We start from the raw sequence: 14,249 nt of genomic DNA, 5'->3' as shown, positions 1-14,249 counted from the left end.
CAAGATCAAAGGGGCATGAAAGTGTGTCACAGAATGAATTGTCTTCAATCAATATCCTAATGACAGCTTTTGCTGTTGCAAAAGTGATTGTCTTGCTTTTCAATTACCATGAGCTCAACAAAAATTGCATGACTTTTGTATATATGTGTATGTTTAAAGTTTCTGATTTTCCACATTTTGTAATTTTGGCAGTGTTCAAATGGAATCAGATTAATTAGAATGCCGCTTAACTGAAAAATTATTATTGAATTTGAATCTTTGACTGGGCTACAAAACTGTATCCTCTGCAGTTTGAATATTTTGCCTTCAAGATGTGCAGCAAGCATGAACTTAACATCTATTTATAAACTTGGCCTTTGATCTTTCAGCAAAACAATCAAAAGAAACTTCATGTAATATGTTGAAATCTGATAAAAATTTCCACTTAAAGTTATCTGAGGATAGAGCTGTTTCACATGGCCTACATGTTGAGCCTCTTTCCCCACCCCCACCAACAACCTACATTCCAAGTTTGATGAGGGTATGAAAGTAAACAACTTAAACATTAATGTTAACCTAGGGTGTGAAGGGATATCAAAGTGATTACCATGTTCAGCATCTGCCAAGGTTGTATCGACGAAAAAGTGCTTTACTAAACTGTTAAGGATGGATTTGTTATGGGGCTTAAAGCATGCATCAAAATGACCCAGATCAAGTCTGATTTTTACCTTTTCTGGACATGTAACACAAGGGAAGACACCAGTCCGCACCCCTCGGTAGTTCCAAGACTGCTAGTTTATCCTAATTGCGTCTGTTAATTTCCAACTTAAGCCAGTCGTAATCAAGAATAGTTCAATTTTTAAAACAGCTCGACACACTATATTGTTACAGGTTAGAACCCCAATCCCTTGATTCAAGGATGGATACTCCAAATTTTCTTTGTAACGAACCCCTGTGCTCAAGATAGCATGGAAGTAGCAATAACCAAACAACTGCTAAGAGACAAAAGATCCAGGGCCATAACATAAGCTATTCTGGTCTTTAATCTGAACCAAAAAATTAAGAGCATAAAAAGTATTTCACCAATAAAAGGAAAGGAATGAACTTTAAAAAAAGAAAGAAAAAAGAAATATGCAATATATAAAAAAGAAATCTTTATTTTATCTTAAAAGTGATGCATATTTACAACAATCCATTCTATTCCTACCTTTATTTGTGTATAACAAGGCTAAAACCCCTTTAGAGAAAATATACCAATTATAGAAATATGTATAATGGAATGAATGACAGTTTGATGCACAAATTAACTATGCATTAAAATTACATATAGCTCAAAACATTAATTCAATGTGTACTCTGTCAGGGCTGTTCCATTTAAACATACATGGTTCCCAGGGAAGGCAGTTTAAAAAAAATACAAGTCTGGGTACTTTGATTGCACAGAGTTCATATTAAAAAGAAAAGAAAATTCTAAACTGCATTTATGGGTGAATAACCCACAATAAAAATGCCTTCCCTGGGTCCCATGTGTGTTTACTGAACAGCCCTAAGTGGTCTTTCATACAAACATAAATTACAAATTTCAATTTAGTTTTTTTTTACAAGGATGGAATTTTCCTGCTTCAAGTCAGAAAAATGATTTTTAATGCAGATATTTTCCTTTTTCTGGTTAAAATTTCTGGCAGAATCATTTCAGGCTTTTTTTTTTATAAAAACTAAATATTTTTTCCTGGATATCTTCTGGGTGGGAAAGAAAGTAACAAAACATCAAGACATTGTATATCAGAAGTTAACCATGCATACAGAAATTTTTCATGGTTTCATTATTTATTTGTGCATTTTGTTGCAGTTTCAAGTAATGTCTTCTACACACCAGATCTCTGAAATAATTTCAAGACTTCTATGGAATTTAAATTCTTTGAGAGAGGAAAATCTATCTCCCCAACTAAATTTGACCAGTCAGAAAAACAGTCTCAAATGGAGAAAAAAAGAAACAAAAATATGGAGTTTTTTGGTTGGTGAATATATTCAGAAATTGGAGGAACCTGGACTTTCTTGGAGCCTAGTGACGGAGAGATACCACAATACAATAATAGTGGATAATATGTATCACTGCTATTAAAGCGGACATTTAAAGGACCAAAACTTTATGGCTGGTTTATATCTGTACAACAATGTTCAATTAAAGAAGAACCAATGTGGCCAATCTGCAGAGGAAGGTGGGTTACAGAAGGGTAAGATTTAGAACAATGTCAATGAATAGGCATATGTAGACATATTTTGGAGGCAGTAACTTAAATACAGGATTATGTTCAGTTGCTGAATATGAAAATACATTAGTATATTCAAAATTTATGGTTTAATACAGGTGAACCATGCTATAATGTGCTTTGTTATATCACAAATTCCAAAAATGGAATGGTTGTCTTGAATTCCAAATTTTTTGTCTCTGACAAGATATTCCCTGATACTATCCAAAACTTTGAGAAACTTTACATCCATAAGATTACAATTAATGTTCTAATACAGTAATGATTAATTTCTTTGAGCATGGGATTATCATAATCCTTGCCGTTACATAAACTGGCCAGTAGTAAAATTATGATGATATGTTTCACTAGCATTTTGTTCACACCACCTTAACCAAAACACCCACAGACCTGACAACTTAAGTGGAATGAAAATCAGGAAGCCAAAGGAAAAAATAATCAGGATTTGGAGAAAAAATTCAGGATCAGTGTTTGTGACCATATATGTACAAAAACTTTACAAAGGAATTGACATCTTAACTGTCTTATGCTATTTACTTCATGTGAAAAAATGTATGCTTCAGTCATACTATAAAAATCATTTTCAAATTTTAATCTTACATGCTGATATACTGAAGTCCTATTGTATCATGGGTCTTAAAGATAGCCATTAGTAAATAAGTCAATAAAGACAATGACCTTCAAAATATTATACATGTCTATTTGGTGTTATTTGCTCTATATTAACATATATTTCCAGTTGTAAATCAGTTTGAAAATTACTACTTGAATGGCTCACATTCTGTCACCTGTATCCTCCAACAAACCATTTTGAGAGAACAAACCGCTTTGAGAGAATTAATATAATTCATAAGAAAACACTTGTGAAGGGGGTGGGTGAGATGCCAGGATTATCAATGAGAATGGGCACACCAACATGAGCATGAAAGTACATGTTGATTTGAGACTGTTTAAAGAAAACCAGGTGCTACCGTGAAAAGCAATAAATCGTGTACAACAAAGTTTTCAAGTCAACACCACAAGAAACAACAACATTCACAACCTTCATAAATTTGACTCTTATTTACTACCAAAGATTTGATCTCTTGCTTTTTTGCCAAACATAGTAATCATTTGATCCGACTGTTATGTAAAATGATTGGACAGTATCATATGATAAACTGGTTAACAAATTCGTTACAGTAATATTGATTCTAAGAAGATATAGATTTTATATGCGAACATGGGGTAAGGCCACGTTATGAAAAAGTAAAATTCATGGGTGCCTTTTTAAAATAGTGTATTTGCTAGCAGTTCCAACATGTTCCCGAAATAAACATGGTGATGTAGTAACTTTTGGTCATCAAGTGTTTATAAGATAAGCACATGATAGGTGGCACTATACAGAAAATTACCAAATACCTCAAATACAGTGATACCAAAGAACATGCATTATTAATGGAAGCTACCATATTTAGTGTTAACTCAATTAACACACTAAATATTGGCATAAAAGCTGACAGATTTTTACAATATGACTGTAGTGTATCCCTCACAGAATTTCTGCATTATTTTTGTTCCCTTTAAAGGAGGTGCAGCCATCATGAATCAAAAAATATTGGGGGGGGGGACATTTTAAAAATCAGAATTTGGTGTAAAAATTAATTTACAAAAAGATCATGCAATAGACATGTGTTTTCATTTAGCCTATCTCTCTATCCGTTTTGTTTTTATGAAAAGACTTGTATAAATGCCAAAATAACAATTGTGCATAAGTTTTCCTAACCTGTCATCCCTGTTATTTAAATAAACGTTTACAAACAAAAACATTATATTAAAAGCACCAGACAACTATAATCAGAATAAATGAGGCCTTGAATGGCATACTCATAGAATGCTTTATAAGCAAAAAGCTCAGACATTCAATAAAACAAGTACTTCTCAATACAAAGTGAACAACCTCTGGACAGTTTCAATCATTTATTGGGAATAGTGAATATAAATGCTTTTTCCTAACAATAAGGTCAGACATTTATTTTGGACAGTGTAATTAAATTCTAATCAGATTATGTCTTTCCTCTGGTAAGTACATACCTGTGATTTCACCTAAAATGATGTAAAATCTCAATAAATTCTCAATAATCTCACAATATTACAACTGTCCCTTCTCACAGAAAAAGAAATTACATTACCATTTTCCTTTCACAATATTTCCAATGTATGGAAAGTTAACTGACTAAAGACTTGTGATCACCTGCCAAGTTAGGACCAAACACTGCAAATGTTTTTCAGTGCAAATCTGACCCAAATGTAAACAACATAGATCCTTATCTGCCACCACTGTATAATGCACTGAAATATCTGGGTTTACATTGTTTATTCTACTGATTACTTCCAAAATACAGACAGACACCCCTCAATCTGCTGACACATTATATGATGGTAGACCTGGATCTATGCAGTTTGCGCTTGGACCTAACTTCTAAACAATTATATGAAGCAAATTTCTCAAAGACTGTTGGATTTCAACTAGATTTGTTGTGCATCTGTATGCTGATGGTGTTCATCCAGAACATACAATTGCTGGATTTGTGCAAAATAGACAGTCCCCAAAAGTAAACCTATATAACAATTCACTGATATTTTGCAACAATTTACAGTAAAGAAAACCTTTAAAAAAATCTCAACATTTTGCCGAATCCCTGTCTGCAGCCCCGAAATATTGCAGGTATGTCAACAGAATAACAATATGCATGTAATGAAAGAATGCCTTCATGATTATAAAACACATATGATAGGCTCCATTAAATGGAATTTAACTGAATAAAATAACATGTTTGTGTTGATTTTTTTGGTCCCCCGAAAGACACTGACATGATTAACACTGGTTCCTAAAGAATTAAGGATTTCACAGACATGCATCCCTTGAGAAAGCCAGTGTGTTTACAATCCTAAAGAATTATGGATTTCACAGACATGCATCCCTTGAGAAAGCCAGTGTGTTTACAATCCTAAAGAATTATGGATTTCACAGACATGCATCCCTTGAGAAAGCCATTGTGTTTACAAAGAACATGAACATTAATCTTTAAAGAAAAGTTCTGTTAGCTGTTTCATTGTGTCTTGTGGACTTGTGACTGTGTGACCTATAGTTCTGTGATCTTCAAAGATTTCATGATCATTGCCACCCTACAAAAAGAGAAGAAATAGTTAACATATATCAGCCTATGATGAGAATGATGAGCATAAGATTGAAACCATGTATTTTAAAAACATATATCAATAATAATATGCTTTATTCAGCACTTTTGGCCACCGGCCCATAAAGTTTTAATGATGACAATATAATCAGACTATCAACAGACACTGGGTAATAGCTATCTGTAAAACTATGCTCAACAACTGATTACTGGTTTGTAAAAACTCACAAATAGTTGGTTATTAAATAATTTCCTGATTACATGCAATTGTAATTTAATCAGTCAAAAATTTGCTGTAATGAAAATTACCTTGTAGTTATGGCATGATTACATATTCTCAGAAATACATCTTTAGAACTTGAAATAATTTTTACATTCCTACAGAACTGAATGATGAACAAACATGCTGGGTTTGTAAAATTGAACAACAAACATGCTGGGTTTGTAAAAGTTGAATTACAAACAAACACATGCTGGGTTTCAAAAACTGAATGATAAACACACAAGATGGGTTTGTAGAACTGAATTACAAACAAACATGTTGCATTTGTAGAACTGAATGATGAACAAACATGTTGGGTTTATAAAATTGAACAACAAACAACATGCTGGGTTTGTAGAACTGAATGAGAAACAAATAAGCTGGGTTTCCATAAAAAAGCTGAAAATCTGAAAGGGGGGTTTGGGGGTCCTCCCCCAATGGGGTTTCGAGGGGCAGCGCCCCCGATCAGGGGGTCCAGGTGGCCGAAGGCCCCTGGCCAAAAATGCATTTTACACTCATGAAAAGCTGCTCCTGGTGCAACTTATGATCATAATATATAACAAAATAATCATTTGAAAAACTATCAAACTTACCAAAAATTTTCAACTTGAATAATTTCACAATATTTATTGTCACATGAATTTGTTCTCCATTACTATTGGTGCTTAAGTTATTTCATGTGCATGTCAGTGTTCACATCGTAATTAAGTCAATAATTAGTCATTTTTTGCTGCCAACATATTACACTTCTCTCTTTTCATAACAAATCTGTAAAATAAACACCCAAGTACATCACCTATATACAAATAATCCCATATATTCACTTGTCTTTTTGTCCACTGGACAAAACCTGTTGATATGCCAGTCGAGCTCTTTTTGTGGCTTTATCAAAGATTTCTTTAGCCTTGGTTTTTGTCACCAATGATTTTGTTGGCTCAATGTGCAATCGTTTCTTTTCCTTCTCAATGACAGTCTTTTTCTTTTCAAGCTCCAGCTTGTGTTGGCGACATGCAGTGCACATATTCTGACATAGGGCTACACCTATTCCAAACTCTTCCAACCACAACTTCCATAATTTATATCTTTATTGCAGAGGTCACAAAATGCCAGTCCTCGAGCGTTCAGTTTTCTTATAAACTGACCAACTAAATTTCCATCGACTTTTCACTCCAGCCATTCCCATACATTTTTAAAACCTTTATCTAAACTTCTCATGTCACGGTCTCTCTCAACAACTCGGGATGACATTTTTTGTAAGCACGCATCTTCTTTCCATTGCCATCAGTTTCATTTACATGAAGATTCATTGGATGAATTTAAACTTTTGACCAATCAGAATACTCTTTATGAGAGTGATGGGCTAACTAATATATGGAGCGAATACGTTACAAGGGTCGTTGCGGAATGGGACTGAACAGACTGTTTAAAAAGCTGGAAAAAACCCCGATCAGACATAATAATAAAAAAAGGGACTACATCAATAAAAATCGGATTCAAGTCAGGAGAAAAGTGGAATTCCGATTTAAAACAGAGAAAATTCATGTCTGAAAATTGAATGACAAGAAAATTTGCTGGGTTTGTAAAACTGAATGACAAATAAATATGCTGGGTTTGTATAACTGATGACCAACAAACATGCTGGATTTGTAGAACGAACGATGAACAAGTATGCTGGGTTTCTAAAATGGAATGACAAACAAGCATGCTGGGTTTGTAAAACTGGCAGTATCTTTATTAATTTTTTTCTCGATAAAATAAAACACTTCAAATTTTGAAGAAATCAATCATACTTTTAAAATATGTATTACACATACATATATTTGATGAGTAATCATAAAGTAATTTATTATCAGTAAGTCTGGGAAATAGGGAATCTCCAAAAACATCTGTATACTCTGTATATTCCCACAATATTTCTTTCCGAGAATAAGCTCAGCATCTACCAAACTGTATCAGCCTTAATAAAAATACGAAATAAGCTCAATGAACATAATGAGGTGACTTCCACCCATTTTATAAAATTTTTTAAATAAAATCAAAATTGGCACACTCTGCGATTTTCATATGTTGTGTGTTTCCAGTCACAGCATATTATCTGACATAGCACCATTTCCACTTGCAAAAGCAGCAAAGTTTCACTAAGTGTAGATGTGAGACAATGGATAGTTCTTTTCTTAATCTCAGTATTTCACATAGACTGTAAAGTGGATAAATATGCAAGAAAAACATTGACATACCTTAGATAAATTGCTTATAAGCTAAAATTTTGCAAAGATTATGAATGACTATATCGTAGAAGGAGCATAAAATTGAAGAGTTTGACTTTTTCTGCACGAGTTTGGTCAGATATATGAAATAGGAGACTTAAAAAAGTAAATTTATTTTGTTTTTCATGCAAATAGCAGTTAAAATAAACAGTGTAAGTGATATCTCATTGTACTGTGAGGCTGGGCCAATATCATCACACCAATGACCCTTTTCTTCCCAAACCCGAATGAAACACTGCTGATGAGATATGGAATGATTAAATTTCCAGCATTCCAAACAATCACTGACATGAGTTATGGCTCCTGGTAAAATGTCCACCTACACTTTAATTTCTGCAGTTAAATGAGCCTATGATAGTTGGATTTCAACCAAATTTATGTGTGCATTTTTATATGAATGAGATCTCAGATGAGTTTTGTGTTTAAGCTTCTATTTCAGTGGGACTAGCTGTAAGGCTACAATACCATTAATTAGAGTAGTGAATCTACCACTTTATTCCCACTTCATTCTTTGCCCAAGACCACCCATGTTTTCAAATAAATTGTATATGCAGCTCTAAATTGTTTTAACGTTTGCATAAGTTTGATAACCAGCATTTCATATCACCATTTTATAGAGTTATGGTCATTTATGGCTGGATACACCTCCATTTACTTCTGTAAATTTCCAGTTTAAAGCACAGCTGTCATATAACTCTAGTGAATTTTTATATATAAAGTGATTGCAATTTTAACAAAAGCATTATCCTAAATTCAAGTTTCTCTTTAAAAATTTCAAGCATCAGACCTAAATGCAAATCTTTAAAGTATCGGGTCACATATCAAACAAGAGAACAACAAGGATAAAATTTATAAAGGGTCAAATATTTGCTGTCAGATTAATGTTCTTTCAAACTGAAAATGTTGTAGATTTGTGTACTGCCTAATTACTTTAATGCCATATGTACTCGCTGATAAGTTGGGTCCAACTGCAACCTGCATAGACCCAGATCTGACACTGCACCAGCAGATTTGGATCAATACATTTTGCCAGGAGCAATTAGTTTAACAAACAAAACAGACCCTGATATGTCCATGCAACATGCAACAGTAGATCAGCATCTATGTTGTTTACAGTTGATCATGACTTATAAGTGAGTATATAGGGTACCTTTCGGAACTGAATTCAGACTTTATTATCAAACACTGAAAAGACCTGGTGTGGATGGAAATTATCCTGGTATATTTTACATTAAATCAATAGCTTTAAAATCATGATAGTTTCCACAATAAAACATTTTAAACTTTGTTTTCTTGATGTACTTTCAACTTCTGCACAGGAACATTAGTTATCCTTTGAAATTTGGTTCTTCTGTTTCATGTTTGGTGATTTTTGCAGTGGCCAAAATCAGCATTATTATCAAGAGTTATTGGATATTGTTTACACACACAAACACATGCACACACACTTGTGATGTAAAGAGTGAATAATCTGCCTGAAAAATGAATGCAACACTACCAAAAAGATTACCTTTTCTGTTTTGTCTCCAAAGAAGTGAATGGTTTTAAAGTTATCTCTCTCTATGAAATTGAGGCAGTAGGTTTTGTCCCATCCTACAGGAAAGATATCTATACTAATCTGTCCTCCTATAGCAAACTTCAACCCGCCATCAGGGAAGTTGGCATATAAATCTTCTACAAATTTCTTTCGTATTCCATGCTCCTATTGAAAAATGAAAAAGTTATGCAGTACTTTAAGGACAAGATCCATTAAATAGAACAATTTTTGACATAAAACTAAAATAGTCACAATGTAACAAAAGGATCATGTATTCAAACACAAGAGCGTCAGAACTCTGCCAATAAGAGTCCTGGAAACAACATTTTCCCTACTTATGACCTTGATCTTTGAGCAGGGGACTTGGCTACTGAATGATAAGGTGTGGATTTGGGTAAAGTTTCATTCAAATATTTGTAAGGGTTAAAAGTGACAGCCTGGATAAGAAAATAGGGCACAAACTCAAATTATTCCTTGTTGTAACCTTGACCTTGAGACAGAGGGCATGAATGAATATGTGAGACATCATTTAGTCAAAAGCTAAAATGTCATTAAAATATCTTTATCAGTTACAAAACCATACCCATACAATGATAAAAGGTAACTGATAAATACTTTCCCTTGCCATGACCTTCATCTTGAGCCTGACGGTATGGCTTTGGTATGTGACACACTGTCTAATCATGATACAGAACTGGTTCAAACTGAACTGAGTTCACTGGTGCAAAAGTTATAGCACAAATAGAGTTACATTTTCTGTTGCTGTGACCTTCACCTTGAGACAGATGGTATGGCTATGGCATGCAACAAACCATCTATACAAGACATCTAATTTCATTAAAATATCTTCATTGGTTCAAAAGTTGTCATCTAGACAAGCAAACAAGTCACATAATTATATTTCCATTCACCATGACCTTAACATGAACATGACATGTTACACACAATCTATATATAACTAGTCACTGCTGTATTGAAATATCCTCACTGGGTCAAATGTTATACTCTGAACAAGGATACAAGTCACAGAATTACATTTTCCCTTGCTGTGAACTTGATCTTGAGGTAAAGGGGTTAAGCTATGTCCAGTCATGGCAACACTTCATAAAAACTAATCCAGCCATTACAAAGTTATGAGCTAGACAAGTAAATGATACCGAAATGATGGTGAGATGCATGGATGAACAATGGCATAACATAATTTACCTGATTTAAGGTGGGCATATCAAAATGAAGTGGAAAGAACAAAATGCCTTAACCAGCACATCTGTAAAATTTAGACAATAAGATATTAAAATGTATCAGAATATACTGAAGCTATTACTGAACTGTAACTTGTAACTTCGATGCAAAGGTCTAAAACTAACTGATTTATACCAAATTAATACCTCTGTCAAAAATAGCATAATAAAATTAATTCTCCAAATAAAGAAAGGCACACTGATGTCTAAAACATTTCGTATATAACAAATCCCGTCAGGTTATGTTCCGAGGCCATGCAGGTCATAAGCACCTTCCACTGATGAAGAAATGAAATTGATCCACAATGTCCATCACTATCAAACAAGAGGCCCAAGTGAGCATAATCTTGCTCACTCTGCTTAAATAATTTAATAGTTGACTAATTCACAAAGTAGGTGTTTTTAGTATTGCAGGAATACAATCTAAGTAAACTATCTCCTAAACTTGTTATATTATCTTGATTGTAATTATTTTACTATACCCAGGTAACACTTTGTTCTAATGATAATGGCATAATTAATATACAGTCTCTTGCTCATAATCAAAGTCATCCAAGATCCTGATGACAATAAACCATTTACCAAGTTTTACAGAAACATAGTCTCTAGATCTATAAAGCTAACAAGCTCAGTGACTTTGATGCAAAGCATCTCATTAACATTGCCTCTGTTTGAAGTTTGATGCAAGTCAGCTTGTAAAGATGGCTTCAAGATTACCTCTTTAATATGCACGGATCCTGTTCCCTTTTAATATTGTTCGAGGTCATGAAGATTCGTGCCTTTATTCCAAATCTGATCCAAAATGCATCAAATGTATGACTTCTAGAGTGGTAACAAGCTCAGCTAATCTGAAGCAAGACTACCTCATTAACATGCATAGGTCTTGCATATTACTGAAATTGTCCAATATCAGATCATAAACACAGCCTCCAGGCTAGTCACAAACTCTGCCTCCAGGCTAGTCACAAACTCAGCCTCCAGACTAGTCACAAACTCAACCAATACGCAAAATTACCTTATTAATATGCATGGATCTTGCTCATTCTGAAACTGATTGAAGACTGGTGTTATATGCAAGTTGAGCTGGTTAATTTGACTGGTCAGCAGGCCATTGAAATGGATGTCATGTCACTGTTGATTGACAGCTGATTTTAGTTTAGAAAGAACTCAATTATCAGAACAGATTTTGCACACCATCTCTGTATAATGGGCAACACTCTGATCTACAGACAAGTTACATGATCATATCCTGTATAATGGGCTACGCTCTGATCTACAGACAAGTTAAATGATCCTGTATAATGGGCTACACTCTGATCTACAGACAAGTTATCTGATCATATTCTGTATAATGGGCTACACTCTGATCTACAGACAAGTTACCTGATCATATTCTGTGTCATGGAATACACTCTGATCTACAGACAAGTTACCTGATCATATTCTGTATAATGGGCTACACTCTGATATACAGACAAGTTACCTGATCATATTCTGTGTCATGGAATACACTCTGATCTACAGACAAGTTACCTGATCATATTCTGTACAATGGAATACACTCTGATCTACAGACAAGTTACCTGATCATATTCTGTATAATGGGCTACACTCTGATATACAGACAAGTTACCTGATCATATTCTGTGTCATGGAATACACTCTGATCTAGACAAGTTACCTGATCATATTCTGTATAATGGGCTACACTCTGATCTACAGACAAGTTACATGATCATATTCTGTATAATGGGCTACACTCTGATCTACAGACAAGTTACCTGATCTTATTCTGTGCAACGGAATACACTCTGATCTAGACAAGTTACCTGATCATATTCTGTGCAATGGAATACACTCTGATCCACAGACAAGTTACCTGATCATATTCTGTACAATGGAATACACTCTGATCTACAGACAAGTTACCTGATCATATTCTGTGCAATGGAATACACTGATCTACAGACAAGTTACCTGATCATATTCTGTATAATGGGCTACACTCTGATCCACAGACAAGTTACCTGATCATATTCTGTATAATGGGCTACACTGATCTACAGACAAGTTATCTGATCATATTCTGTATAATGGGCTACACTCTGATCTACAGACAAGTTACCTGATCATATTCTGTATAATGGGCTACACTCTGATCTACAGACAAGTTACCTGATCATATTATGTATAATGGGCTAAACTCTGATCTACAGACATGTTACCTGATCATATTCTGTATAATGGGCTATACTCTGATCTACAGACAAGTTACCTGATCATATTCTGTATAATGAACTATACTCTGATCTACAGACAAGTTACCTGATCATATTCTGTATAATGGGCTATACTCTGATCTACAGACAAGTTACATGATCATATTCTGTATAATGGGCTACAATATGATCTACAGACAAGTTACATGATCATATTCTGTATAATGGGCTACACTCTGATCTACAGACAAGTTACCTGATCATATTCTGTATAATGAACTATACTCTGATCTACAGACAAGTTATCTGATCATATTCTGTATAATGGGCTACACTCTGATCTACAGACAAGTTACCTGATCATATTCTGTATAATGGGCTAGCCTCTGATCTACAGACAAGTTACCTGATCATATTCTGTATAATGAACTATACTCTGATCTATAGACAAGTTACCTGATCATATTCTGTATAATGGGCTACACTCTGATCTACAGACAAGTTACATGATCATATTCTGTATAATGGGCTACACTCTGATCTACAGACAAGTTACCTGATCATATTCTGTATAATGGGCTACACTGATCTACAGACAAGTTACCTGATCATATTCTGTATAATGAACTATACTCTGATCTACAGACAAGTTACCTGATCACACTCTGTATAATGGACTACACTCTAATCTACAGACAAGTTACCTCATCATATTCTGCAAACTGAAGCCTCTCTTCTTGACTGCAGCTTCTTCCAACGGGACATACATTAATCATGCTACTACGAAATTCTATAAAAGTACCTCTGAAAACAGGAAAACAAGAAGCTTGAATCAGAGTTGTGTTATCACATGATTTTCAATAATAACCTGGTAAATATATTTAAAAAATTATCTTCAAAAGCAAGTGCACAATGGAACAAATCATTTTGTGAATATTGTTAAGATAGCATAGCATTTTGCAGACATCCAGGCATATAATGGTAAAATACCATGAATGGCACTATATACACTTGTCCCCTGCTGAATAGTCCTCTATGTCAGCTCTAGTACGGCATGACTGGCACAGAAGATTTTTGATTAAATGGTCTCTATGACTTGGACCTTCAGTCAATGTATGTGGCCTTTAACAAAATGTACCATGCACAAACCATTATTTCTTTTTAGACTTACCATAGCAGTGACTTGTTAACTTTACGATCAATAAATCCATAGGTTTCTTTATTTCCTTAAGTTCAAGCCATACACAAAGTTTGGTCAAAAACATTATTCTGCAAAAGTCATTTTTCTTCAAGTC

General features: G+C 34.2%; 1 protein-coding gene across 1 annotated transcript in view; it reads right to left on the bottom strand.

The window, feature by feature from the left end:
- Positions 1 to 1,118: 1,118 nt before the first annotated feature.
- Positions 1,119 to 14,249, bottom strand: part of LOC149803338 (phosphomannomutase 2-like) — a 31,680-nt gene continuing 18,549 nt past the window's right edge. Inside the window, exons 5-7 of the mRNA XM_089953037.1 lie at positions 13,659 to 13,758; positions 9,468 to 9,659; positions 1,119 to 5,417 (exon numbers count right to left, since the gene is read on the bottom strand). Of these exons, the coding sequence (XP_089809163.1) occupies positions 5,310 to 5,417; positions 9,468 to 9,659; positions 13,659 to 13,758 (400 nt within the window). The 3' untranslated portion in view covers positions 1,119 to 5,309. The remainder of the gene's footprint in view (positions 5,418 to 9,467; positions 9,660 to 13,658; positions 13,759 to 14,249) is intronic.

Source organism: Sinohyriopsis cumingii, chromosome 3 (genome assembly GCF_028554795.1).
Source record: "Sinohyriopsis cumingii isolate HCF-2022 chromosome 3, ASM2855479v2, whole genome shotgun sequence".
NCBI classification, from domain to species: Eukaryota; Metazoa; Mollusca; class Bivalvia; order Unionida; family Unionidae; genus Sinohyriopsis; species Sinohyriopsis cumingii.
Note: the sequence above shows the minus strand (reverse complement) of the source record. Positions and strands in the feature narration are given on the sequence as shown.